Raw genomic sequence first — 23,255 nt, 5'->3', positions numbered from 1 at the left:
GAAGGGAAGGAAGGGACTGCAGAGGTGCTGTGCCCCAAACTCAATGGTGGCCTCCAGTTCTCTGTCCCGTGTTGCTGAGACCCATCCCCTGTGAGCCTCGACCTAGAAGGAACAGCCCTTATTACCCCAATTTACAGACGAGGAAGCAGGCTCAGAGAGGCAAGGTGACACCCAGCCCCCACAGCCAAGAAGTGGCAGAGCCAGGGGTCTCCGAGGTCAGGCTCTCTCGGCTGGTCTTGGGCCCCCCATGGCACTGTGTGACAGATGTGGTGCTTGCCTTGGCTGGGCACCTGCCACCTCTCTCCCTCTGATGGTGGCGCCACCAGGACAGATGGTGGGAGAGGAGAGGTGGGGGATAGAGATGCCAACTCAGCACCGAGGTTGACCGGGCACAGGCCAGGCTGGAACTCAGAGCCTCCTTCCTCTCTGCCCTGCTCGATGCAGGCCCCCAGGGACGGAGCAGCCAGCCCTGGCGGGGGAGGGTGGAGGGTGGCGGATGGGGATGGGGCTAGGGATGGATGTCTGATTTTGGCAGTGGAGGGGAGTTGCGGGGAGGCTCCTAGTCTGAGGAGACTCTAGCTTCCCCCAGGCCCTGGCCAGAGCTCCATCTTGCCAGGTTTTGGGGGGAGGATAACTTGAGGAGTCGACTGAGAGCTTTATCTTTGCCCCTGTGACGGGTGGCCTGTGGTTTCCTGCCAACAACTCCTGTTTCCGGAGGCCCAACAGGGCCCACGCAGAGCCAGGAGGGGCAGTGGGGCTGGGCCTGGGTGGCCCCACCAGCCCCGCCCCGTCTATCTTTGGGAATTTATTTGTCCATGGGCGAGGCTGGCCTGCAGTCTATTGCTTTCCAGGGGCCAAGAGCTGCTCTGACCGCCCAGGGATTCTCTCGCCAACCCAAGTGCTGACCTCTGGCTCCTGTCCTCTGGCCCCACCTGCACTGCCCTGCTCTTCCTAAGGGGCCAGGAAGCCCCGAGAAACTCTACCATCGACGTGGGTGGTGGCACCCGGCTCACCCTGAGAGCAGAGGCCGTGCAGGGGGCTCGGTTCTGAGCCCCAGCCGGCCCACCATGGCACGGCGGTTCCAGGAGGAGCTGGCCACCTTCCTCTTCGAGTACGACACCCCCCGCATGGTGCTGGTGCGCAACAAGAAGGTGGGCGTTATCTTCCGACTGATCCAGCTGGTGGTCCTGGTCTACGTCATCGGGTGAGTCCGGGCCCCTCCCGCTGCCTGCACCAGCCCCTACCCCGGGCCTGTCCTCCAGACTCTGAGATCCCTTGCGTGACACCAGCGAGCCCCTCTTCCTCTCCATCCAGGGGAAGGCCTTCCTGGCAAGCCACCGTGCGAGAATAGAAAATCCTGCCACTCACTGCTGAGATGGGGACGAGGCCGGAGGGGAAGCCCTGCCCCGGGGCTGTCAGTGAACAGGAGGCAGAGTCTCTGGGTTCTGAGGAGCCGGCTCAGTGTTATGGTTCCTTTGAGTGGTTAGTGATGTTCAGGGCCACGGCCCCACCAACCACAGCCACTGAGTCCTCAACCTCTGACCGCCTGCCAAACCAGGCTGCCACTGACACACAGAGGCCATACCCCATACCTGTCACCCCATATGACAGGGTAGAGAGAGACAGACTCTGCTGCCACCTTCCCTGCCTGAGCGAGGGACATCCAGGGACGTTTGAGGCCCCTGGAGCAGAGAAACCCTCACATTCTGAATACCTGGTGCCTTACTGTTGGCATGTCAGGTGGAGGACGGAGATCGGTTCTGGTCCCAGGGATGATAGTTCCTTTCTGGGCACCTCTGGACCTGTCCCACCGGGCCGGGAGTGCAGAATCAGAGGCAGCGTGGGACGCTCCTGCAGTCTGGTTGTCTCGGGAGCCAAGACAGGCCTGGCAGAGGCTGGCACACTTGTGAGTGTGCACATGGAGCTCTGTGCCTCTATGTGTCTGGGTGTGTGTCCCTGGGGCTGGGTGCCCACATGTGGGTACCCTTGTGTGTACACATGGCTGTGCCCATGTCTGCCCTGTGGCCAGGTGTCTGGGTGGCCAGTGTGTGTCCCCTGTGTGTGGTGCATCTTGTCTACTCACAGTGACTCTGCAGAGGGCTCCTGGAGGCCCCAGGGCCACTGGAGGGGGCTCAGCCCCTGCTGGGGTCCTGGGGGTGCCTAGTAGCCCCTGCCTGCCTTTGCTGTGTGACTCTGAGAGTTCTGACCTCCCCATTTTTACCGTGGTTCCAAACCAGAACTGCTAAATGGAGTCCAGGGCAGGCTGACCCAGAGCCCAAACAAGGACCACAAAGTCCTAGTCCCCCGGAAACTTCTGGCATCCAAAAGAGCCCTCCCTCTGTCCCACCAGTCCCCAAAACCTCAGAGCTGGCCAGGTGGACCCAGGGCCAGGCCCCAGCCTTGGCCTCTCCTCTCTCTTGTTCAGAAACTAATTTGACATCTGTGATGTTGTTTGAGCTTGTGAGGGAAACTGAGGCCCAGAGAGGGGCAGTGGGGTTTCCAGGTCCACAGCAAGTCAGCAGCAAACCCAGGATTGGAGCTGAGCCCTCCTGACCCCCAGGCCTCTGCTGTGCCTTCTCCTTCCTCACCATCACAGGGGGCTGTGGATCCTTTCTGCTGGGCACTGATGATGGATGCCTGGCACAGGACGGGCCGGAAGTCCACCCTTAGCATCACTCCTGACCCTCCCTGGGAGAGGCTGTCTGCACAGGCCCAGCCTACCCTTGCTGGAAGAGGCTGGGGGAAGGCTGTCCTCTCTCTGCCCCTGCGGTTCCCTAGTTCTGCTTTCAGATCTGCAGGTGTGAGGGGCACCAGGTCCCTCCTGTGTGTGGGTCACAGGCTGTCAGTGTTGGAGGGACCCACCCATTCCCAGCCTTAGCCTATGCCCCAAGCTGCCGCCCAGCAGGGAACCTATACCTCCAGTGACGGGGACCTCACTACCGCCCTCCTGCCCGTCTTCCCTCCCAAGACTGTCTAATTAGTTTCCAAATGGATGTGGCCCTTCTCGGTGTCTGTGGGGCTCAGGGCCACAGGGATTAGCCAGGATCTCACAGCTTAGTAAGAGGCTAACCAGGATTTGAACCCACGTGCATGGCTCCAAAGTCAGCCTTGATATTCTGGAAAGGAAACCTCCTCAGAGAGAGGGCACTGGCCTGCCCACGTCACACAGCAAAGGGTGGAAGGAAGGCAGGGTCCGTCATCACCAGCAACCCCGAGGGCTGCAGGCGCAGGCTTCCAGCTCCTGCTCAGGCCGTAGCGCCTGCTGTCTCTTGCGCCCTCGTCTGGCCACTGCTCAGTACTGCACTGACCTCTCAGCCGGGAACCAACAGCGGCAAACCCAACTTCTGACCCACCCTGGACTTGGTCTTGGCATCTCCGGGCTCAGCTTCCTAACCGGCCCGTGGGGCACGGGTTGCAGGGGACCTCCCCTAAAGTGCACTCAGCTCAGCACTTTGCTGTTTCCTGAGGAGGGCTTTGCTTTCATGTCTGATCCTGTGGGCACTGCCAGGGGATGGAAAGGAGCATGAGAGAAGAGCCAGGCCCCTGTGTCCCAGACACAGGGCAAAGCCTGGGTGGCGGATGGGTGGACGCAGAGACAGACCTGGACCGAGGGACAAACGCCGGAGCACAACTCAGACGAAGGAAGGGAGGTCCCGAGGCTCAGAGATGGACAGAGTTACTGAGGCTGAGCAGAGAGGCTGAGATGCCAAGAACACAGACTCAGGAGAAAAACTGAGGCTGTGGTCTCTGCAAGTCATGCTCCTCCAGGAGATCCCAGGCAAGTGCAGGCAGTGAGTGGGCCTGAGACCAGAAGGCTGAGCTGAGCTGACCCTCTCAGATCCAGTTAAGATGGTCTCAGTTAAGGCTGGGTGCAGTGGCTCATGCCTGTAATCCCAGCACTTCGGGAGGCCGAGGTGGGCGGATCACCTGAGATCAGGAGTTTGAGATCAGCCTGTCCAACATGGTGAAACCCCGTCTCTACTAAAAATAGAAAAAATTAGCCGGGTGTGGTGGTGCACGCCTGTAATCTAAGCTACTTGGGAGGCTGAGGCAGCAGAATCGCTTGAACCCTGGAGGCGGAGTGGAGCTGAGATTGCCCCATTGCACTCCAGCCTGGGTGACAGAGCGAGACTCCATCTCAAAAAAAAACAAAAAGATGGTCTCAGTTAGAGCTCTCCCCGAAGAGCTGATGAGCTCTCTGCCCCTGGTGGTGTACAGGCAGTGGGCTGTCATCTGTGACCCAACAGGCCATGCTGGGGCACATTGGGACAGGGTAAGGAGAGTGGTGGTTTTGCTGCAGCACAGAGGAGCTTCTCCAAGGATTTGTGAATGTTGCTTGGGGAGGAAGCCAGAGAGGCCTTCCTGGAGGAGGTGACACACTGACGGAACCAGCCATAAGCAAAGGCCTGGGGGCTGTGGGCTGGGCTGGTCTGCTCTCAGCTTTCTCTCCAGTCCCTCTGGGTCTCTTCTCAACTAAGTCCTCACTCATCCCCTGCACCTCCACACAGACCTCTTGAAATCACATGTTCTGAGATCTCCAAGTGGAGATCAGAGTGCACCAATCAGGGAGAAGGATGGATAGAAATTATTGCAGGGAGAAACACATCCAGGGATGGTTTCTGCAGCATCTTCTCCATGCCTGGTGCTGTGCCGGAGAACAGAGGTGGGACATGGAATGGAGAGAGGGAGAGGAAGGAACTGAGGGTGAATTAGCCAGACTCCTTTGGTTCCTGTGACAAAAGTCCAATCAAACAGATTTAAAATGAAGGGTGGACCAGGTATGTTGGCTCATGCCTGTAATCCTAGCACTCTGGGAGGCTAAGGCGGGTGGGTCACTTGAGGTCAGGAGTTCGAGACCAGCCTGACCAACATGGTGAAAACTCATCTCTACTAAAAATACAAAAATTAGCTGGGTGTGGTGGTGCACGCCTGTAATCCCAGCTACTCGGGAGGCTGAAGCAGGAGAATCGATTGAATCTGGGGGGCGGAGATGGCAGTGAGCCGAGATTGCACCACTGCACTCCAGCCTGGGCAACAGAGTGAGACTCCGTCTCAAAAAAAAAACAAACAAACAAACAAACAAATGAATACATAAATAAAAGGAAGGGTGGGGGTATCCGGTGGTTTATGTAACTGAAAAATCAGTGTGGGTTTCAGGCCCGGCTGGATCCTCCAGGATGAAGACACAGGAGGAGTAAGGTTTAGAGGGGAGAGGGGATGAGGAATTCCCGCGGGTCCAGTCTTGGTTCTCAAAAGAAGCTGTCCATGACCTATCTCCCTTTCCTGGCTCTTCTTTCCTCTCTGGAGGCTTCATTCTCAGGCAGGTTCTCTGTCTTCACAGTGGTGAAATGGCCACCAGCAGCTCCAAGCTGACATCTCACCAGTTTAGCCACTCCCGAGGCACAAGAGCGGCTCCTTCTCCAGAGTGCCAGCGAAAGTCTCAGGCTCAATTCTTATTGGCCGGGGTCGGGTCCCGTGCCCACCCCAGAACCAATCAATCATTGCAGTCAAGGAAACGAAATGCCCTGATTGGAGGAGCCTGGTTGCATGCCCACCCCTTCCAGGCTCTCCTGTCGGGAAACAGTGTGAACCAAGGTCTTGGGGCCGGAGAGGAATAGAGAAGGTGTCACTGGGACTAGGCTGAAGGGGGCATAAAAGGAGCCCAAGGGAGAGGCTGCGAAAGGGAGAGCAGGGGCGATGGCGAAGGCCTTTGAACACCGGGCTGAGGCGCCCGGATTTCTTCTGCAGGCAGAAGGGAGCCGAGGAAGGATGTCTAGCAGGGGAGGGCCTGGGGCAGGCAGGGATGGGCGTGGGGGCCAGAGGCAGGACAGCTGTGAAGAGCCCGCAGGGATGGGAAGGGGGGACAGGGCTGGACCCAAGGCAGAGGCAGTGAGCACGGGTGACAGATGTCGTCACCCCGGCAGGCCTCGCGCCTGGGGCGGCCCCTGCTCAGCTTCTGCCCATTGTTGCCGCAGCACGTAACACCTAGCACAGCCAGAGCTTCTGACGTCTCAAGAGAAGTGGGAAGTGAGATTTATGCATGAAAGAAACTGCTTGGTTTTTAGAGGTTGGTGACGTATTCAAAAAAAAAAAAAAGAAGAAGAAGAAAGAAAAACAGACCGGGTGCCATGGTGCACGCCTGTAAACCCAGCACTTTGGGAGGCCAAAGTGAGAGGATCACTTGAGCTCAGGGGTCCAAGACCAGCCTGGCCAACACAGTGAGGCCCTGTATCTAAAAAAAAAAAAAAAAAAAAAATTAGCCGGGTGTGGTGGCCCGTGCCTGTAGTCAGTCCCAGCTACTCAGGAGGCTGAGGTGGGAGGATCACCTGAACCTGGAAAGTTGAGGCTGCAGTGAGCCACGACTGCACCAGTGCACTCCAGCCTGGAGGACAGAGTGACACCCTGTCTCAAAAATAAATAAATAACAATAAAAATAAAATAATTAAAACCACAAATGGTTGGCCTGAGATTCAATTCTACATTCAGTTATTCAACACACAGTGTTTACTGAGTTCCTATTATGTGCCAAGCACTGTTCTAGACACTAAAAATACAGAAGTGAACAAAAACCAAGATCCTGCACTCAAGGAACTTAACCCAGATGCCCCTCGACTTGTCTGCGGGTTGCATGGGGGCCTCAGGGTGGGCACGGGTTCTGAGCACATTCCCTCCCAGGCCTGGAGTCTGCTCATGCCCTTCCCCAAGGCTGCTGCTCCCCGACAGCACACGCCCCATCTGGTCAACTCCTGCCTGTGGCCCATGGCCATACCCTGTGTCCCACCAGCCACCTGGCCGGTCCTCCCAACCCATGCCGGAGCTGCCCCCGCACCTGCCCCAGCTCCTCCAGTGTCTCAGCCTTCCCACAACCAGCCCTTCTGGGTCCTTAGATGAAAGCCGAGGGAGGACCAGAAGGACTGGGGGACCCAATGAATGTGGGCATGATGGGGAGGGTGGCTGTGAGGATGCTGCCCAGGTGTTGAGCCTGGGTGATAGGGTGAGGACAGCACCATTCTCCATGACGAGGACACAGGGGAACAAGTTCTAAAGGGAGATGAAGAGTTCAGGTTGATCCAGTTGAATTTCTGTCTGTATAGTGGTTAGTGCTTGGCACGAAATAGATTTTGTAGGCTGGGCACAGTGGCTTACACCTGTAATCCCAGCACTTTGGGAGGCAGAGGTGGGTGGATCACCTGAGGTCAGGAGTTCAAGACCAGCCTGGCCAACATGGTGAAGCCCCGTCTCTACTAAAAATACAAAAATTAGCCAGGCGTGTTGGTGTGCACCTGTAATCCCAGCTCCTCAGGAGGCTGAGGCAGGAAAATTGCTTGAACCCAGGAGGCAGAGGCTGCAGTGAGCCTAGATCGCGTCATTGCGCTCCAGTCTGGGAGACAGAGCGAGACTCCGTCTCAAAAAAAAAAAAAAAGAATTTATCAGGACATCACCACATTGTAAGTTGAGGAGCATCTGGACTTAGTGTGGTTTGACTTAGGATTTTTTGACTTTATGGTGGGTTTATTGGGGGTATTAAGAGCCTTTTTGACTCAGGATGGGTTTATCAGGTTATAGCCCCATCGTAATTCGAGGAGCATCTGTGTAAGACCCTTGGGTGCGAGATTTTTGTTTGTTTTGTTCACTTTTGTGTTTGTTTTGTTCAACAGTATTTGGCGCATGAATAGGGGCTGGATAAATACGTGTTTGTTTTTGTTTTTTAGTAGAGACAGGGTGTTACTATGTTGCCCAGGCTGGTCTCTAACTCCTGGCCTCAGGTGATCCTCCCCACTCAGCCTCCCAAAGTGCTAGAATTACAGGCCTGAGCCACCACACCCGGCTAAGTTTGTTGAATGACTGAATGTGTGGAATTGAATCTCAAGGGAGAGTGCAGTCTGGAGAGAGAATTCTGGGGACACAGCGTGTCTGAGGCAGCTCACTCAGGGAATAGGGGTGGATCGACATTGAAAGAGGAATTTGTGAAGGAGGAACAGAGAACAGTGAAAATGGGAGGTTTTCGTTATATGTGCCCACTGAGTGCCAGGCACTGTGCTAATCTCCTTAAGAACTCACAGAGGCCGGGCGCGGTGGCTCCCGCCTGTAATCCCAGCACTTTGGGAGGCCGAGGCGGGCGGATCACGAGGTCAGGAGTTCCAGACCAGCCTGACCAACATGGCGAAACCCCGTCTCTACTAAAAATACAAAAAATTAGCCGGGCGTGGTGGGGCGCCTGTAAACCCAGCTACTCGGGAGATTGAGGTGGGAGAATCGCTTGAACCCGGGAGGCGAAGGTTGCAGTGAGCCAAGATCGCGCCACCGCACTCCAGCCTGGGTGACAGACTGAGACTCCATCTCAAAAAAAAAAAGAACTCATAGAAGCTTCCCCCAAACGCTTACCTAGATGCTTCCGTCTCCTGGAGCCCAGGCTGAGTTTGTAGTAGGGTCTCACTAAACACTTACTGAGTAAGCAGCGCCTTTAAGGTAGGTGGCGTCACCTCTGTTTTATTGAGAAAACCAGGGCTCAGAGAGTTGTAGTCTCTAGTCTGAAGCCACACAGCTAGGGAGCAGCAGGGCTGGCACCTGACCCTCAGCCACTCCACCATGTGGCCTATTCCACGAGAAGGCCATTGGAGAGCCCCAGGATGGGGGATTGCTGATGATGAGGTAGAAAGCATGGTGAGGGCTATTTCTGGAAGGGGAGAGGCTTCTGAAGATGCCTGTGTCTGACATCAGGCCCTCTTGGTTGTCTTCCCAGGGTGGTGACAACAAGGCCAGATCAAGGCATGGCTTTGGAGGAGTGGGCCTGGCACCATAGTCATTCTATTATTATTTTTTGTTTTTTTGAGACGGAGTCTCACTCTGTCGCCTAGGCTGGGGTGCAGAGTGCAATCTCGGCTCACTGCAACCTCCACCTCTGAGGTTCAAGTGAGTCTCTGCCTCAGCCTCCCAAGTAGCTGGGATTACAGGTGCCCGCCACCACCATGCCTGGCTAATTTTTGTATTTTTAGTAGAGTCGGGGTTTCACCATGTTGGCCAAGCTGGTCTTGAACTCCTGACCTCAGGTGATCCACCTGCCTTGGCCTCCCAAAGTGCTGGGATTCCAGGCGTGAGCCACCGCGCCTGGCCCATAGTCATTCTATTATCACCAGAGTTGAGGTCATGAATGCCAGATCTGACCGACCTTTCCCTTCGACCTCAAGACCGGCAGCTCCAAGGGCAGACACAGATGCACGCTGAGTGCATCAGCCCTGGCGTGTGGGCTCCAGGTGTCTCTGTTTCCCCTCTGTGCTCTGCCTCCTGGGAGACACGTGGAAGCCAGTGTTGCTCAGTGGAGGTGGGCTGAGTCCTGGGCTGGGTGCCTCAAATGTGGGGACCCTTGAGACTGCCACACCTGCAGGCCTCAGCTTCCCTGTCTCTCAGGAAAAGATAGAAAGTTGGTCTTGGGCAAAGATAGAAACGTTGCTAAGCTGTTGGGGCTGAAGGTGCCGAGAGGGAGGTCAGTGGCCCATCCTACAGAGGGGCTCAGGACAAGGAGAAACTCCTCCTCCCCCCTGCATCAGCTCCTTCTGGCTTGGACACAGAACCAGAGGCCTTCCTAGAGGAAGGGGCCCAAGGAGGCCAGTGGGGGGATGGGCGATGCTCTTGCTCTCCCTGATGGGGCTGGAGGCAGCGTGACAGACTCAGGACACCCAGGATCAGAGGCCTTTGTCATGCCTCCACCTGTTGCTCTCTGGGACCTGCAGGGGACAGCAGTGACCAGGCGTAGGCTTCGGGAGCATGTGGCTTGGCCGCAGTGCCAAGGTGAGAGGGGGCTTGGAGAAGAGGTGGGTGGACCATGAGAAGAAAGAAGAGGACATTGGTTGGTGGCCTCCATGGGGCCTGCAGCAGGGAGAGAGGTGACTCTGGGACTAAGAGGCCTGGAGAGTTCTGTTACCAGACCTGCGCCCTGGGAGAAGGAGAAGGGAGTCCATTGCTTTGAGCTCCCCTTGGACAGGTGAGCTTGGGGTAGGGTAAGGAGTGGAGGGGGATGACACATCTGACCACAGGTGCACTCACAGATTTGCCCTGGAGGTATACAGCCACACACCCCATACCTGAACACACACACACACACACACACACACACACACACACGTTACCCTGAATCTCCACAGAGTCTTTCCTCGAGGAAGGGGCCACAGCCTGGAGAGGAGAGTTATCCAGGACTGTTTCATTTGCAAGCAACAGAAACCAAATCCAAACTGGCTTAAATAAAGGAAGGACATTTATTGGTTTATGTAACTGAAAAATCCAGAAGTAGATTTTTCAAGCATGCTTCAGGTATGGCTGAATCCAGGTGCTCAAACAACATTGTCAGGATTCCACCCCTCTCTGTCCCCTGGCCTGGCTTTCCTCTAGGAGAGCTTCATTGTCAGGATGGCTCTTTCCAGGGGTAGCAACGATGACTACCATAGTTTTCATCTTGCAGCCGCCCTGCTTCGCCACTCAGTAGATAGGACGTTTCTTTTCTGGCAATTCCCAGAAAAGTCCTGGCCTCATTGCTGAAACTCCCCAGGTCATGGGTGTGTCCTTAGACCCGTCACTGTTACTGGGGGATGGAACATTGATTGGCAAGCCTTGGTCATCTGCCCAACTCCTGGGGCTAGGAGAGAGGTTAGCCCCATGGAACCTTCCAGACTGAAAGTGGAGAATCCAAAGGAACGGGACTGCTCAATGCTGGGAAGGCAAGGCTAGAATTTCCCAAGAAAGCTGGAAGACCTCCTGACTGAGCCACTCCCACAGTGCCTAGACCGAGGGGCTGGATGCTGCAAGCCCTCCAGAGGACCACCTCCCTGCTCCGTTTTCCTCGCTGTCTCCCAGGGGGTCCCAGCATGGCTGGATCATAATAAGAACTAATGTCTGTACTGCATTTATTCTGTGCCATCCCCATTCTGAGTGTTTCTACATGTATGAACTCACTCACTTGATCACTACAAGAAGTACCATTGTTGGCCGGGTGCGGTGGCTTGTGCCTGTAATCCTAGCACTTTGGGAGGCCGAGGGGGGCGGATCACGAGGTCAAGAGAGCGAGACGATCCTGGCCAACATGGTGAAACCCCATCTCTACTAAAAATACAAAAAATTAGCTGGGTGTGGTGGCGCATGCCTGTAATCCCAGCTACTCAGGAGGCTGAGGCAGGAGAATTGCTTGAACCCGGGTGTAGGAGGTTGCAGTGAGCCGAGATGGCGCCACTGCACTCCAGTCTGGGTGACAGAGCGAGACTCCGTCTCAAAAAAAAAAAAAAAAAAAAAAAAGAAGTACCATTGTTATTCCTATTTTATAGATGAGGAAACTGAGGCACGGGGGATTGAATAGCTTACCCCAAATCCCACAGTAAGTATGGAGCTGGGATTTAGACCCAGGCTGTTAGGTATTGAAGACCATATTCTCAGCCTTCGTGCTCTGCTGGGACCTCTGGAAGGAGGAGCACCCTGGGAAGGACTAGGGTCCAAGAGGCTTGGCCTCCAGGCCCCAGCAAACTCTGTTCTTGGAAAAGGATTGGAAAGAGTATTTGAATTAGCAGTTTCTTTCTTTCTTTCTTTCTTTTTTTTTTTTTTTTTTGAGACAGAATTTTGCTCTTGTCGCCCAGGCTGGAGTACAATAGTGCGATCTCGGCTCACTGCAACCTCCGGCTCCTGGGTTCAAGCGAGTCTCCCACCTCAGCCTCCCAGGTAGCTGGGATTACAGGCACTCACCACCATGCCAAGCTAATTTTTGTATTTTTAGTAGAGACAGGTTTCATCATGTTGGCTAAGCTGGGCTCAAATTCCTGACCTCAGGTGATGCACCCGCCTCGGCCTCCCAAAATGCTGGGATGACACGCCCGTCCTGAATTTGCATTTTCGTAGTGAAAAGCACCGTGGAACTTCAGGCCCAGGCCAGCAGGGGGAGGCAGGGGAGGCTGTCCTGCCTCTAGCCCAAGACAGGAGCTTTAGGAGCAGATAGTGGCTCAGAGGCACATCTGGGGAGGGCGCGGGAAAGCATGTGATGGGTCCAGCTGGTGCCAGAACCACAACTCCCCCTCTGTCCCCACCCGCACAGGTGGGTGTTTCTCTATGAGAAGGGCTACCAGACCTCAAGCGGCCTCATCAGCAGTGTGTCTGTGAAACTCAAGGGCCTGGCCGTGACCCAGCTCCCTGGCCTCGGCCCCCAGGTCTGGGACGTGGCTGACTACGTCTTCCCAGCCCAGGTGAGCTGGCTCAAGGCTGCACCTTCCCCTCACAGGGCCTGTCTCAGAGCTGGGTGGAACTCTGTCCCACGTCCCTGTGGGACCAGCCCAGCTCCTCTTTCTCTCTGGACCTCTGTGAATACTGGGCAGAAGCAGCCTGGTGATGTCACCCCATGTTGGTGGCAGGGGGTGTGGTGGCTGCTGCGTGTCCTGTGGGCTCTAGGGGCCTCTGCTTGGGCAGTGGTGGGGCCCTTGGGGCTCTTCTCCCAGCTCCCAGCCCACCCCACCCTCCTCCTGCCCCTCACTTCTAGGGGGACAACTCCTTCGTAGTCATGACCAATTTCATCGTGACCCCGAAGCAGACTCAAGGCTACTGCGCAGAGGTGAGGACTTCTGCCTGCCAGCCCCCTTCTGGGACTCACAGGGGAAAATGATGTGCAGAGAAAGTCTCCAGGGGCACTTCCTGCAGGGGCCATAGTGATGGAAATTCGGGCACATATTCATACACAGCAACTGTCAACCCTTGCAGAGCTTAGCCTTTCTGCCCAGCACACGGTGTACCAGGCAGGGTGCCGAGACTTCATGCCGACCCCCACCGCCCAGCTGACACTGGCAGTGGGCGGCTGGGCATGAGCCCGGGCTGGGGGGGGCCTCGGCAGAGCAGTGTAGGGAGAAACGGGGGAAGGAGGCTGTGAGCAGGCGTCACTCCAGAGAGGTCTGAGACTGCCCCACGCTCTCCCTAGGGCCCTGGGGGGGGGGAGGGGCTCTTCTCAGGACCCCACCCAAGGGGCCTGGGGCCAGCAGCTTTCGCCTCCCCCAGCACCCAGAAGGGGGCATATGTAAGGAAGACAGCGGCTGTACCCCTGGGAAGGCCAAGAGGAAGGCCCAAGGTAAGGTCAGCCTCCTCCTGTCCCTCCACAGTCCCCCGGCTGCGGGCCCTGCCATCCTGTAGGCCCAGCTTGGTGCTGACCTGCCTCTCCCCGCACCCCTCCAGCCGAGGGGGACTCCAGGAGGGACTTCCTCCTGCCCTCTCCCTCCTCCCCCCGGGCGTGGCCTGCCCGTCCCGGCCGGACCCAGCCACGTTTCTGTCCTCGGCTCCTTTGCTTGAGTGGCCCATCACTGGGAGCTCCTGGAGAAGGGGTCTGGGGCGGCCTCCTCTGTTTACTGCAGGCACCCAGGGGTTTCTCTCTGGCACCAGGCATCCGCACGGGCAAGTGTGTGGCCTTCAACGACACTGTGAAGACGTGTGAGATCTTTGGCTGGTGCCCCGTGGAGGTGGATGATGACATCCCACGGTAACACTCTGACCTTCCAGGGAGCTAAGAACAGGGTCCCAGGCCAGACAGAGGGGGGCCTGGGTCTAGAAAGGATCTTTACCCCTTTTTCTCACCCCACCCTCACCCCATCCGTGCAACCTAGGCTGAAGATTCCCCTGGGTCCTGGCCACGTTAGAACACACCCACCCCTCAACCCGCCCAGGGCTGCAGGCGGGTCTTGGAGGCTCCGCCCACCCCCTGCTAGTCCAAGCTCTGTGTGAGACACACAGGGGGCCTCCTGGGGAGGGGCAGTGAGTGAGTGTGGTGTCCTCCAGCCCTGCCCTTCTCCGAGAGGCCGAGAACTTCACTCTTTTCATCAAGAACAGCATCAGCTTTCCACGCTTCAAGGTCAACAGGTGCGTGGAAAATTCGGGCAGAAATGCAGGCAGCTGGCTGGGGCTGCTCCAGCAACTCTCAGCTGTCTCTGTCTCCCTCCATTCCTGCTCTCATGGAAGGAATCAAAGGGGCATTGTGGAGCCTGTGAGGGGTCCCCAGGCTTTGGGGCGTGGTGGGCACCCTCCCGGATGACACACAGCTGCTGTCAACACCTTCCACCCCCATAGGCGCAACCTGGTGGAGGAGGTGAATGCTGCCTACATGAAGACCTGCCTCTATCACAAGACCCTGCACCCCCTGTGCCCAGTCTTCCAGCTTGGCTACGTGGTGCAAGAGTCAGGCCAGAACTTCAGCACCCTGGCTGAGAAGGTATGGGGCATGGTGCCAGGCAGGGGGGGAGGGCTGGGCCGCAGGATCCTGATAAACGCTTTTTAGGTCCAGTTCATCTTCCCAAGTCTCCCTGGTGAGGGCTGAGTATATGTATGGGTCTGTCCCCTAATACCGGGGTCCCCTGAGGGTCGGATCCATGTCTTCAGCAGGTCCTGGCATGGAACTGGCACAAAGGAGGTGCCCAGAATGAACGGATGTGGGCAGACCTTGTCATCTGGATGTTTGTTGATGTCCTGCTTTAAAAAAAAAAAAAAAAAATTAGATAAAAGCAGCTTGGTCAGGTGCGGTGGGTCATGCCTATAATCCCAGCACTTTGGGAGTCAGAGGCGGGTGGATCACTTGATGTCCAGGAGTTTGAGACTAGTCTGGCCAACATGGTGAAATCTCCTTCTCTACTAAAAATACAAAAATTAGCCAGGCATGGTGACGCGCGCGTGTAATCCCAGCTACTAGGGAGGCTGAGGCAGGAGAATCACTTGAACCCGAGAGGCGGAGGTTGCAGTGAGCTAAGATTGTGCCACTGCACTCCAGCCTGGGCAATGGAGCAAGACTCCATCTCAAAAGAAAAAAACAAAAACAAAAATTGGCCGGGCACAGTGGCTCATGCCTGTAATCCCAGCACTTTGGGAGGCCAAGGTGGGCGGATCACCTGAGGTCAGGAGTTCAAGACCAGCCTGACCAGTATGGTGAAACCCCGTCTCTACTAAAAATACAAAAAAATTAGCCATGTAAAAAATTAGGCATGCACCTGTAATCCCAGCTACTTGGGAGGCTGAGACAGGAGAATCGCTTGAACCTGGGAGACAGAGGTTGCAGTGAGCTGAGATCACGCCACTGCACTCCAGACTGGGGGACAGAGCAAGACTCTGTCCAAAAAAAAAAAAAAAAAAATTATCTGGGTGTGGTGGCGGGCGCCTATAATCCCAGCTACTCAGGAGGCTGATGCAGGAGAATCGCTTGAACCTGGGAGGTGGAGGTTGCAGTGAGTCGAGATTGCACCACTGTACTAGTCTAGCCTGAGCGACAGAGCAACTCCGTCTCAAAAAAAATTAAAAAAAAAAAAAAAAAAAAGCAGCTTGAATCCTATAGCCTATGGCCTCTGAGAAATCCTGTGCCCCTGGGATCGTCGCAGTCACCTGGGATTCTGGAGAAGCAGGCCCTATGAGCACAGAACTAGCTAACTGGGTTCAAATCCCAGCTCTGCCCCAAACGAGAAGTATGAATTCAGACAAGTCTCTTAACTTCAGTGGGTCTGAGTTTTTGGACCCACCAAAAGGGGGCAATAATGGTGCCAGTCTCGTGGGGTCGTCCTGAGGGTCAAGTGAGTTGATGCGGTGTGCCTGGCGTGCCTCGCTGCCTGGCACGTGGGAAGCCTATACACCTGGCAGCACGTGTTCCTTATTAATCCTGCTCTTGCAGTTGCCTATTCAGGAACGAAATCAATCCCTTTTCTGTGATGTTACCAAAATAACCCACTCACGACACATTTGTCTGTCTACAAGGGAGGTCAGCAAACCCTTTCTTTCAAGGGCCAGATAGTAACTATTTTCAGCTTTGCTGGCTATATGGGCTCTGTGCCAACTACCCAAGTCAGCTGTGGAAGGGCAAGGGCAGCCACAGACAATATGTGAACAGTGGACCTGGCCATGATCAGGCCCATGGGCCTCAGTTTCCTGACCCCTGGAGGGGGGTTGACGCCAGAGCAATACACACGCTGAATGTTAGACCTCCCTGTTCCTAAAAATCTCCCTGTCATCAGGGCTGGGCGCGGTGGCACACGCCTGTAATCCCAGCACTTTGGGAGGCCGAGGCGGGCGGATTATGAGGTCAGGAGATCGAGACCATCCTGGCTAACACGGTGAAACCCCGTCTCTACTAAAAATACAAAAAATTAGCCGGGCGTGGTGGCGGGCACCTGTAATCTGAGCTACTCAGGAGGCTGAGGCAGGAGAATTGCTTGAACCTGGGAGGCAGAGGTTGCAGTGAGCCGAGATCGTGCCAGTGCACTCCAGTCTGGGTGACAGACCAAGACTCTGTCTCACAAAAAAGAAAAAAAAAAAAACTCCCTGCCATCTTCAACTGGGAACTTCTCAGTAACTAGGCTCCTGGCAAGTTGCCCAACTCCCTGCCCCCTTCTCCAACCACCTTCCAGCTCTTCTTCTGTTGCTCAGCCTATCTCCGCCTGCTCCATTACTCGCCTCGCCCTGAGGAGCTTCGCTTTCTCAAATGTTTTCTTCCCAATCCAGGTCTTCACAGATTCCTTCTTTAATTAATGCAGTAATTGTCTGCTTGCCTCCCACACTCTGACCTGTGCCAGGAACTCAGGAGTTGGTGATGAATGAGACAGACAGCTTCGTCCTCCTGGAGCTTATAGTCTTGGAGGAGATGGGTTAATACATAATCACACTAAATAAACTTATGATTATAAAGCAAGAAACGTTCCCAAAGAAAACACATGAGTGAAACAGAAGGGAATAACAAGGACATATCCGGGCTACAAGAGCAGGGCGAAAATAAATAAATAAATAAATAAATAAATAAATAAGTAATAAATAACTGAAAATGAAGTGGTCAGAGAGCTGGAGTGTGGAGGGTAATGGGAGGGAAGGCCAGTGAGGGTGACAGGACCTGTACCCCAAAACAGTTTCTCAGTATCTTTTCTTAAATAAAAAATGTTCAGTTTTTTTTTGTTGTTGATTTTTTGAGACAGAGTCTTGCTCTGTTGCCCAGGCTGGAGTGCAGTGGCATGATCTCGGCTCACTGCAACCTCTGCCTCTCGGGTTCAAACGATTCTCCTGCCTCAGCCTCCCAAGTAGCTGGGATTACAGGCGCCCGCCACCATGCCCAGCTAATTTTTGTATTTTTTAGTAGAGATGGGGTTTCATCATGTTGGTCAGGCTGGTCTCAAACTCCTGATCTCAAGTGATCTGCCCACCTCAGCCTTCCAAAATGCTAGGATTACAGGTGAGCCACCACGCCCGGCTCCAAAATGTTCTGTTCTTGAGAGAGTGCTTGTACCAGCTGTGAGATGGGTTTGTTTGTTTGTTTGTTTTTGTTTTTGAGACAGAGTCTGGCTCTGTGCCCAAGCTAGAGTGCAGTGACGCATCTTGGCTCACTGCAACCTCCGCCTCCCAGGTTCAAGTGATTCCCCTACCTCAGCCTCCCAAGTAGTTGGTATTACAGGTGTGTGCCACCACACCTGGCTAATTTTTGTATTTTTAGTAGAGACGGGTTTTCACTCTGTTGACCAGACTGGTCTTGAACTCCTGGCCTCAGGTGATCCACACGCCTCGGCCTCCCAAAGTGCTGGGATTACAGGTGTGAGCCACTGTGCCCGGCTGAGACAGGGGTTTTTGATTCTGAAATCTCAGATCTTAACTACTTGTGTCCCTGGCAGGGTGGAGTGGTTGGCATCACCATCGATTGGCACTGTGACCTGGACTGGCACGTACGACACTGCAGACCCATCTACGAGTTCCATGGGCTGTACGAGGAGAAAAATCTCTCCCCAGGCTTCAACTTCAGGTGTCTGCCAGGCCCCCAGCAGTACATTCTTCCTTGTGGTCTTGCGGGCTTTTCTACTCCCAGAACACTTCAGGCCTGAAGAAGTGTCCCCAGAGGGGAGCAGAGGGTCCTGGGCAGCTCCCAGGAAACCAGCAGGGAGAAAGATATTGAAGTCTCTAATCCCCTGTCCCTGGGTCTCAGACCCCTTCAGGCCCACCCGGCCAGGACTAGCTGGGGAAATTGCTGACATTGGGAGCTGGGGCAATGGCTGAGCATAGTAGCCCACACCTGTGATCAAGGCATCTTGGGAAGCTGAGGTGGGAGGATTGCTTTGAGACCAGGAATCTGAGGCTGCAGAGAGTTGTGATTACACTACTGCACTCCAGCCTGGGTGACAGAATGAGACCCCATCTCTTTTTTTTTTTTGAGACAAAGTCTCGCTCTGTCCCCCAGGTTGGAGTGCAGTGGTGCGATCTTGGCTCACTGCAACCTCCACCTCCCGGGTTCACGCCATTCTCCTGCCTCAGCCTCCCGAGTAGCTGGGACTACAGACGCCCGCCACAGCGCCTGGTTAATTTTTTGTATTTTTGGTAGAGACAGGGTTTCACCGTGTTAGCCAGGATGGTCTCGATCTCCTGACCTCGTGATCCGCCAGCCTCAGCCTCCCAAAGTGCTGGGATTACAGGTGTGAGCCACCGCGCCCGGCTAAGACCCCATCTCTTACAAACAAACAAAAAGGAGTTGGGGCCAGGTGCGGTGGCTCACGCCTGTAATCCCAGCACTTTGGGAGGCCAAGGCAGGCAGATCATGAGGTCAAGAGATTGAGACCATCCTGGCCAACATGGTGAACCCCGTCTCTACTAAAAATACAAAAATTAGCTGGGCGTGGTGGCACATGCCTGTAGTCCCAGCTACTCGGAAGGCTGAGGCAGGAGAATCGCTTGAACCCGGGAGGCGGAGGTTGCAGTGAGCTGAGATCTGACCACTGCACTCCAGCCTGGCGACAGAGCGAGACTCCGTCTCACAAAAAAAAAAAAAAAAAAGGAGTTGGGGCAAGCGTTGAGTACAACTTTCCCAGAATGAGGCCTGGGATCCTGCCCGGGGTTGGGGATGGGGCTGTATTCAGAGACCACTAAAGCTCCTGCATCCCTGATGCACTAAGAACTCCAGACCCAAGACAGTCCCCTCCATCACCCTCCTGCCACCTCATCCCTTCCCCAAGGTTTGCCAGGCACTTTGTGGAGAATGGGACCAACTACCGTCACCTCTTCAAGGTGTTTGGGATTCGCTTTGACATCCTGGTGGACGGCAAGGTAAGTGTCCAGTGTGAGAGTGGTGGCAGCTGAGACACATTCTCAGCTCCTGTGAGTACCTTTGGGCGTCTACAGTTATAGACAACCGGAAGTTGGGTGGGTGCATTCAGCAGTTTTACTTCTAATAACAGATGGGCATGGGGCATGTCCAGGGCAGGGCTTTGCAACCTGTGGCCGTGTCTCCCCCACAGTCTCCTTGCGCTCAGGGAGGCAGAGCCAAGGTCAAAACCCAGGTCTAGGGCCGGGTGCGGTGGCTTACGCCTGTAATCCCAGCACTTTGGGAGGCCGAAGCAGGTGGATCACAAGGTCAGGAGTTCAAGACCAGCCTGGCAAACATGGTGAAACCCTGTCTCTATTAAAAAATACAAAAATTAGTTGGGCATGGTGGCGCATGTCTGTAATCCCAGCTGCTCGGGAGGATGAAGCAGGAGAATCACTTGAATCCGGGAGGGAGAGGTTGCAGTGAGCCAAGATCGCACCACTGCACTCCACCCTGGGCGACAGAGCAAGACTCTGTCTAAAAAAAAAAAAAAAAACCCAGGTCTACTGACCAGCAGCTGGTGGCCCATGTAGAGTCCGAGGAGGGGACAGTTCACAGCCGAGGGTGGGGAAGTCCCCTTGTCCCAGGTCCGGCCTTTTCTAGCTGGGCCCCTTCCCGACGGTTAGCCCTTCTCTCCCTGGGTCCTGCCACCAGGCCGGGAAGTTTGACATCATCCCCACAATGACCACCATCGGCTCTGGAATTGGCATCTTTGGGGTGGTAAGTGCTGGGGTCACCGGCTCACTGTGCTGGGGTCGGCCCCTCCTCTTCCACAACTCAGTAGCAGCAAGACGTCCCTCACTCTAAAGCTTGACCCTAACTGTCTATCATTTTTGAGCCAGCAGCTGCCCACCTCACCACCTACAGTAGATCTAAGAAAACCAAGGCCCAGAGCTGGGGCAGGACAGAGTTGGGGTGGAACCATCTTGGTCCCCTGAAAGTCCTGCAGGGACTCATCCACCCTCCAGGAAACTGGCCTCTGGTGAGGTCAGATCCAGCCAGGGCCACACCACCAGGGACTGAGGTGGGATGTGGAGGGCTCTGTACCCACCCCCACATTCCCGCGCTGTCTCCGTGCCCTTCCCTGACCCCAGGCCACAGTTCTCTGTGACCTGCTGCTGCTTCACATCCTGCCCAAAAGGCACTACTACAAGCAGAAGAAGTTCAAGTACGCTGAGGACATGGGGCCAGGGGCGGTAAGAGAACCCCCCCAAGCCAGGCCTTTCGAAGGCCTCCGGCGCGTGTGTCTGTGTTGGGGTGGAGGGGCGTGGGCAGCTGCTTCCCCAGCACTGACTTGTATCCCCTAACCCTTGCACCACATACACAGGATGAGCGTGACCTCGCAGCCACCAGCTCCACCCTGGGCCTTCAGGAGAACATGAGGACATCCTGATGCTCGGCCCCCGACTCCTGACTGGGTGCAGCGTGAGGCTTCAGCCTGGAGCCCTGGTGGGTCCCAGCCAGGGCAGAGGGGCCTCCCCAGGAAGTCTCCTACCCTCTCAGCCAGGCAGAGGGCAGTTTGCCAGAAGCTCAGGGTGCATACTAGGAGAGACCTGTGCGAATCTGAGCTCTGGCTCCAACTCCACACCCACCGAGGGAGCCCTACCCTAGCCTCGGCCGCTCCTGGTGGGGAAGGGCTGGAGCTGGGCAGGACCCTCCCACACACCTGTACCCTAGCTTCGTGCTTCTCTCTCTGGACTCTCATTATCCAACCTGCTGCCTCCATTTCTCTAGATCTGTGCTCTCCAATGTGGCAGTCAGTAACCATAGGTGACCAAATTAAACTAAAATAAAATAGAATGAAACACAAAATTCTATTCCTCAGTTGAACTAGCCACATTTCAACTGCTCAATAGACACATGTGGTTAGTGCTGCCATACTGGACAGCTCGGGGCATTTTCACCATCGAAGAAAGTTCTGTTAGACAGCCCTGCTTGAGCCCTGTTTCTTCCTGGCCTTTGGTTTCCCTGGGGAACTTATCGACCATGCAAGCTCCTGGGCCCGCCCCAGACCTCCTGAACCAAAAGCTCCAGGGCTGGCCATATGAGCTGTGTGGACGGCAAACTCCCCAGGCCATTCTGGGACCTAAGTTTAAGAAGTGCTGTCCTCGAACTTTCTGACTCTAAGCTCCTGAGCAGGAGTCAAACTTAGCCCCGAGCCTGCACTTCCTGGCAGGTGCAGACACTGAATAGGGTCTCAAACACCTTCAGCATGTGTGTTGTGTGCTCACGTGCCACACGGTGTCTCAGGCACACAACCCAGTGTACACACCACCTACGTGCACACAGCATCCTTCCACAGTGTATGTGAACAGCTTGGGCCCTGCAATCACAACCATCTACACACATCTACACCCCCAAGCACACACACATGGTCCGTGCCATATCACCTCCATAGGGAAAGGCTTCTCCAAGCGTGCCAGCCCAGGACAGCCCTCCTAGCCATGAATCCTTACTCAGCTACCTCGGGTTGGGGTAGGAGCCCCAGCCAAATCCTGGGGCCTGCCTGGCTCAGTCTGAACAGAAGGTCTGGGGGAAGCGAGGGGTGGAGTACAATAAAGGGAATGAGGACAAACCTCTGCCGTCCGTGCTTTCTTTCCAGACCTCTCTGAAACACAGTGTGCTCGTCTGTGAAATGTGGGGCTGAGCTGGGCAGTCTCTGAGATCCCTCTGGATCTGCTGGTGGGGACCAGTGAGCCGACTCATACGCCCTGAGCCCAGTAGGGTCAGCGCTGGGTGGAGAGGTCAGCTTACCTCTGTCCATGGGTTGCCATCTTGGCACAGCCCTGAACATTGGCACTCTTCCCAACCCTCCACGGCTGTGAGAGGCCTGGCAGTGGGACAAGTAGAGAACCCCAGGAGTGGCCTCGTGAAACAGTGGGGAGGAAGGGGCTGGCTGTGCCAGGAGGGAGATCTGGGGGAATCCCAAAGAGGGGAGGAGGGACTTGACTGAGGCTGTGTGCAGGGCCCTGCTGTGGGCATGACTTCAGGCCTGGACTTACAGCCAGGTAGGATCTCTGGGCAGCGTGCCCCACCCAGTCACCATGCTCCGTCTAGACCAGTGCTGTCCCGTAGAACCTTCTGGAATGATGGAAACATTCTCTATCTATGCTGTCCAATAGGGTACCCAAAAGCCACAGGTGGCCTCAGTGGAAATACGCAGCCAAGGAAATGAAATTTGTATTTTACTTACTTTTAATTAATCAATTTTTTTTTGAGACAGAATTTTGCTCTGTCGCCCAGGCTGGAATGCAGTGACACGATCTCGGCTCACTGCAGCCTCCAGCCCGAGTTCAAGCAATTCTCCTGCCTCAGCCTCCCAAGTAGCTAGGATTACAGGTGCCCGCCACCACGCCTGGCTAATTTTTTTGTGTATTTTTAGTAGAGATGGGGTTTCACCATGTTGGTTGACCAGGCTGGTCTCAGACTCCTGACCTCAGGTGATCCGCCAGCCTCGGCCTCCCAAAGTGCTGGGATTACAGGCGGGAGTCACCATAACTGCCCAATTATTTTTAATTAATTTAAATAGTTACATGTGACTAGCGGCTACCAGACTGGACAACACAGGCCAGCCCCTGCCATCTCCCTCAGGGCCTTGGCCTTCTGCCCTCTCCCCCAACCAAGATCCATCACTTAGATTTTATAAGACTGGAACTTCCTCTTCTGTCCACCCTTCTTTCTGCAGACACACCTGCGTTTGCACTTCCTGCCCCCCTCCCTTCCGAGTGAGCAGAAAAGGGTCCCTCCTCTGTGTTCAGCCTCACCACCCAGCCCAGAGGCTGCCCAGCAGAAGCCACCTCCGTTCTCCTACCCCTACATCTGTCCCCCTCTTCTGCCTCGTCCTGGCCCAGGTTCCCCAGCAGCTCTGCCCCCTCTCCCCTCACTGCAACCTTCCAGAAAGACCGGTCCACACTTCCCTCTGCAATTGGCCTCCACCCCAACCACTTCTCCTAGGTGCCCTTGCCAAGGTCACTGGCAGTGTCCTGGTTGCCAGGTCTAAGCAGACACTTGGGCCCCATATCCTGCTTGGCCTCACAGCTTCTGACATTGTTGTCCAAGCCCTCCTTGTCGAAAGATTTCCTTCCAGCAGCTCCTAGGACACACCCTTTCCTGACTTTCCAGCCTGTCTGGTGTGCAAGGAAAAGACAAGTTTCAACTG

General features: G+C 55.3%; 1 protein-coding gene across 1 annotated transcript; it reads left to right on the top strand.

Annotated features, from left to right (window-relative positions):
* Positions 1–1,067: 1,067 nt before the first annotated feature.
* Positions 1,068–21,662, top strand: P2RX1 (purinergic receptor P2X 1). Its single transcript, XM_024235149.3, has 12 exons — positions 1,068–1,204; positions 12,071–12,218; positions 12,509–12,580; positions 13,018–13,087; positions 13,396–13,492; positions 13,789–13,869; positions 14,077–14,218; positions 17,637–17,764; positions 18,966–19,056; positions 19,751–19,816; positions 20,191–20,292; positions 20,424–21,662. Exons 1-12 carry the CDS (start codon positions 1,068–1,070, stop codon positions 20,487–20,489), a joined length of 1,200 nt encoding a protein of 399 aa, XP_024090917.3. The 3' UTR covers positions 20,490–21,662.
* The last annotated feature ends 1,593 nt before the right edge of the window (positions 21,663–23,255 follow it).

The sequence above is a fragment of the Pongo abelii genome, chromosome 19 (genome assembly GCF_028885655.2).
Source record: "Pongo abelii isolate AG06213 chromosome 19, NHGRI_mPonAbe1-v2.0_pri, whole genome shotgun sequence".
NCBI classification, from domain to species: Eukaryota; Metazoa; Chordata; class Mammalia; order Primates; family Hominidae; genus Pongo; species Pongo abelii.
Note: the sequence above shows the minus strand (reverse complement) of the source record. Positions and strands in the feature narration are given on the sequence as shown.

Excerpts from the sequence above, each read along its gene's own strand:
- P2RX1 (XM_024235149.3), top strand. The coding sequence starts at position 1,068 with ATGGCACGGCGGTTCCAGGAGGAGCTGGCCACCTTCCTCTTCGAGTAC. Across the intron at positions 19,057-19,750 it reads ACATCCTGGTGGACGGCAAG|GCCGGGAAGTTTGACATCAT; the intron begins GTAAGTGTCCAG and ends TCCTGCCACCAG. Across the intron at positions 19,817-20,190 it reads GAATTGGCATCTTTGGGGTG|GCCACAGTTCTCTGTGACCT; the intron begins GTAAGTGCTGGG and ends CCCTGACCCCAG.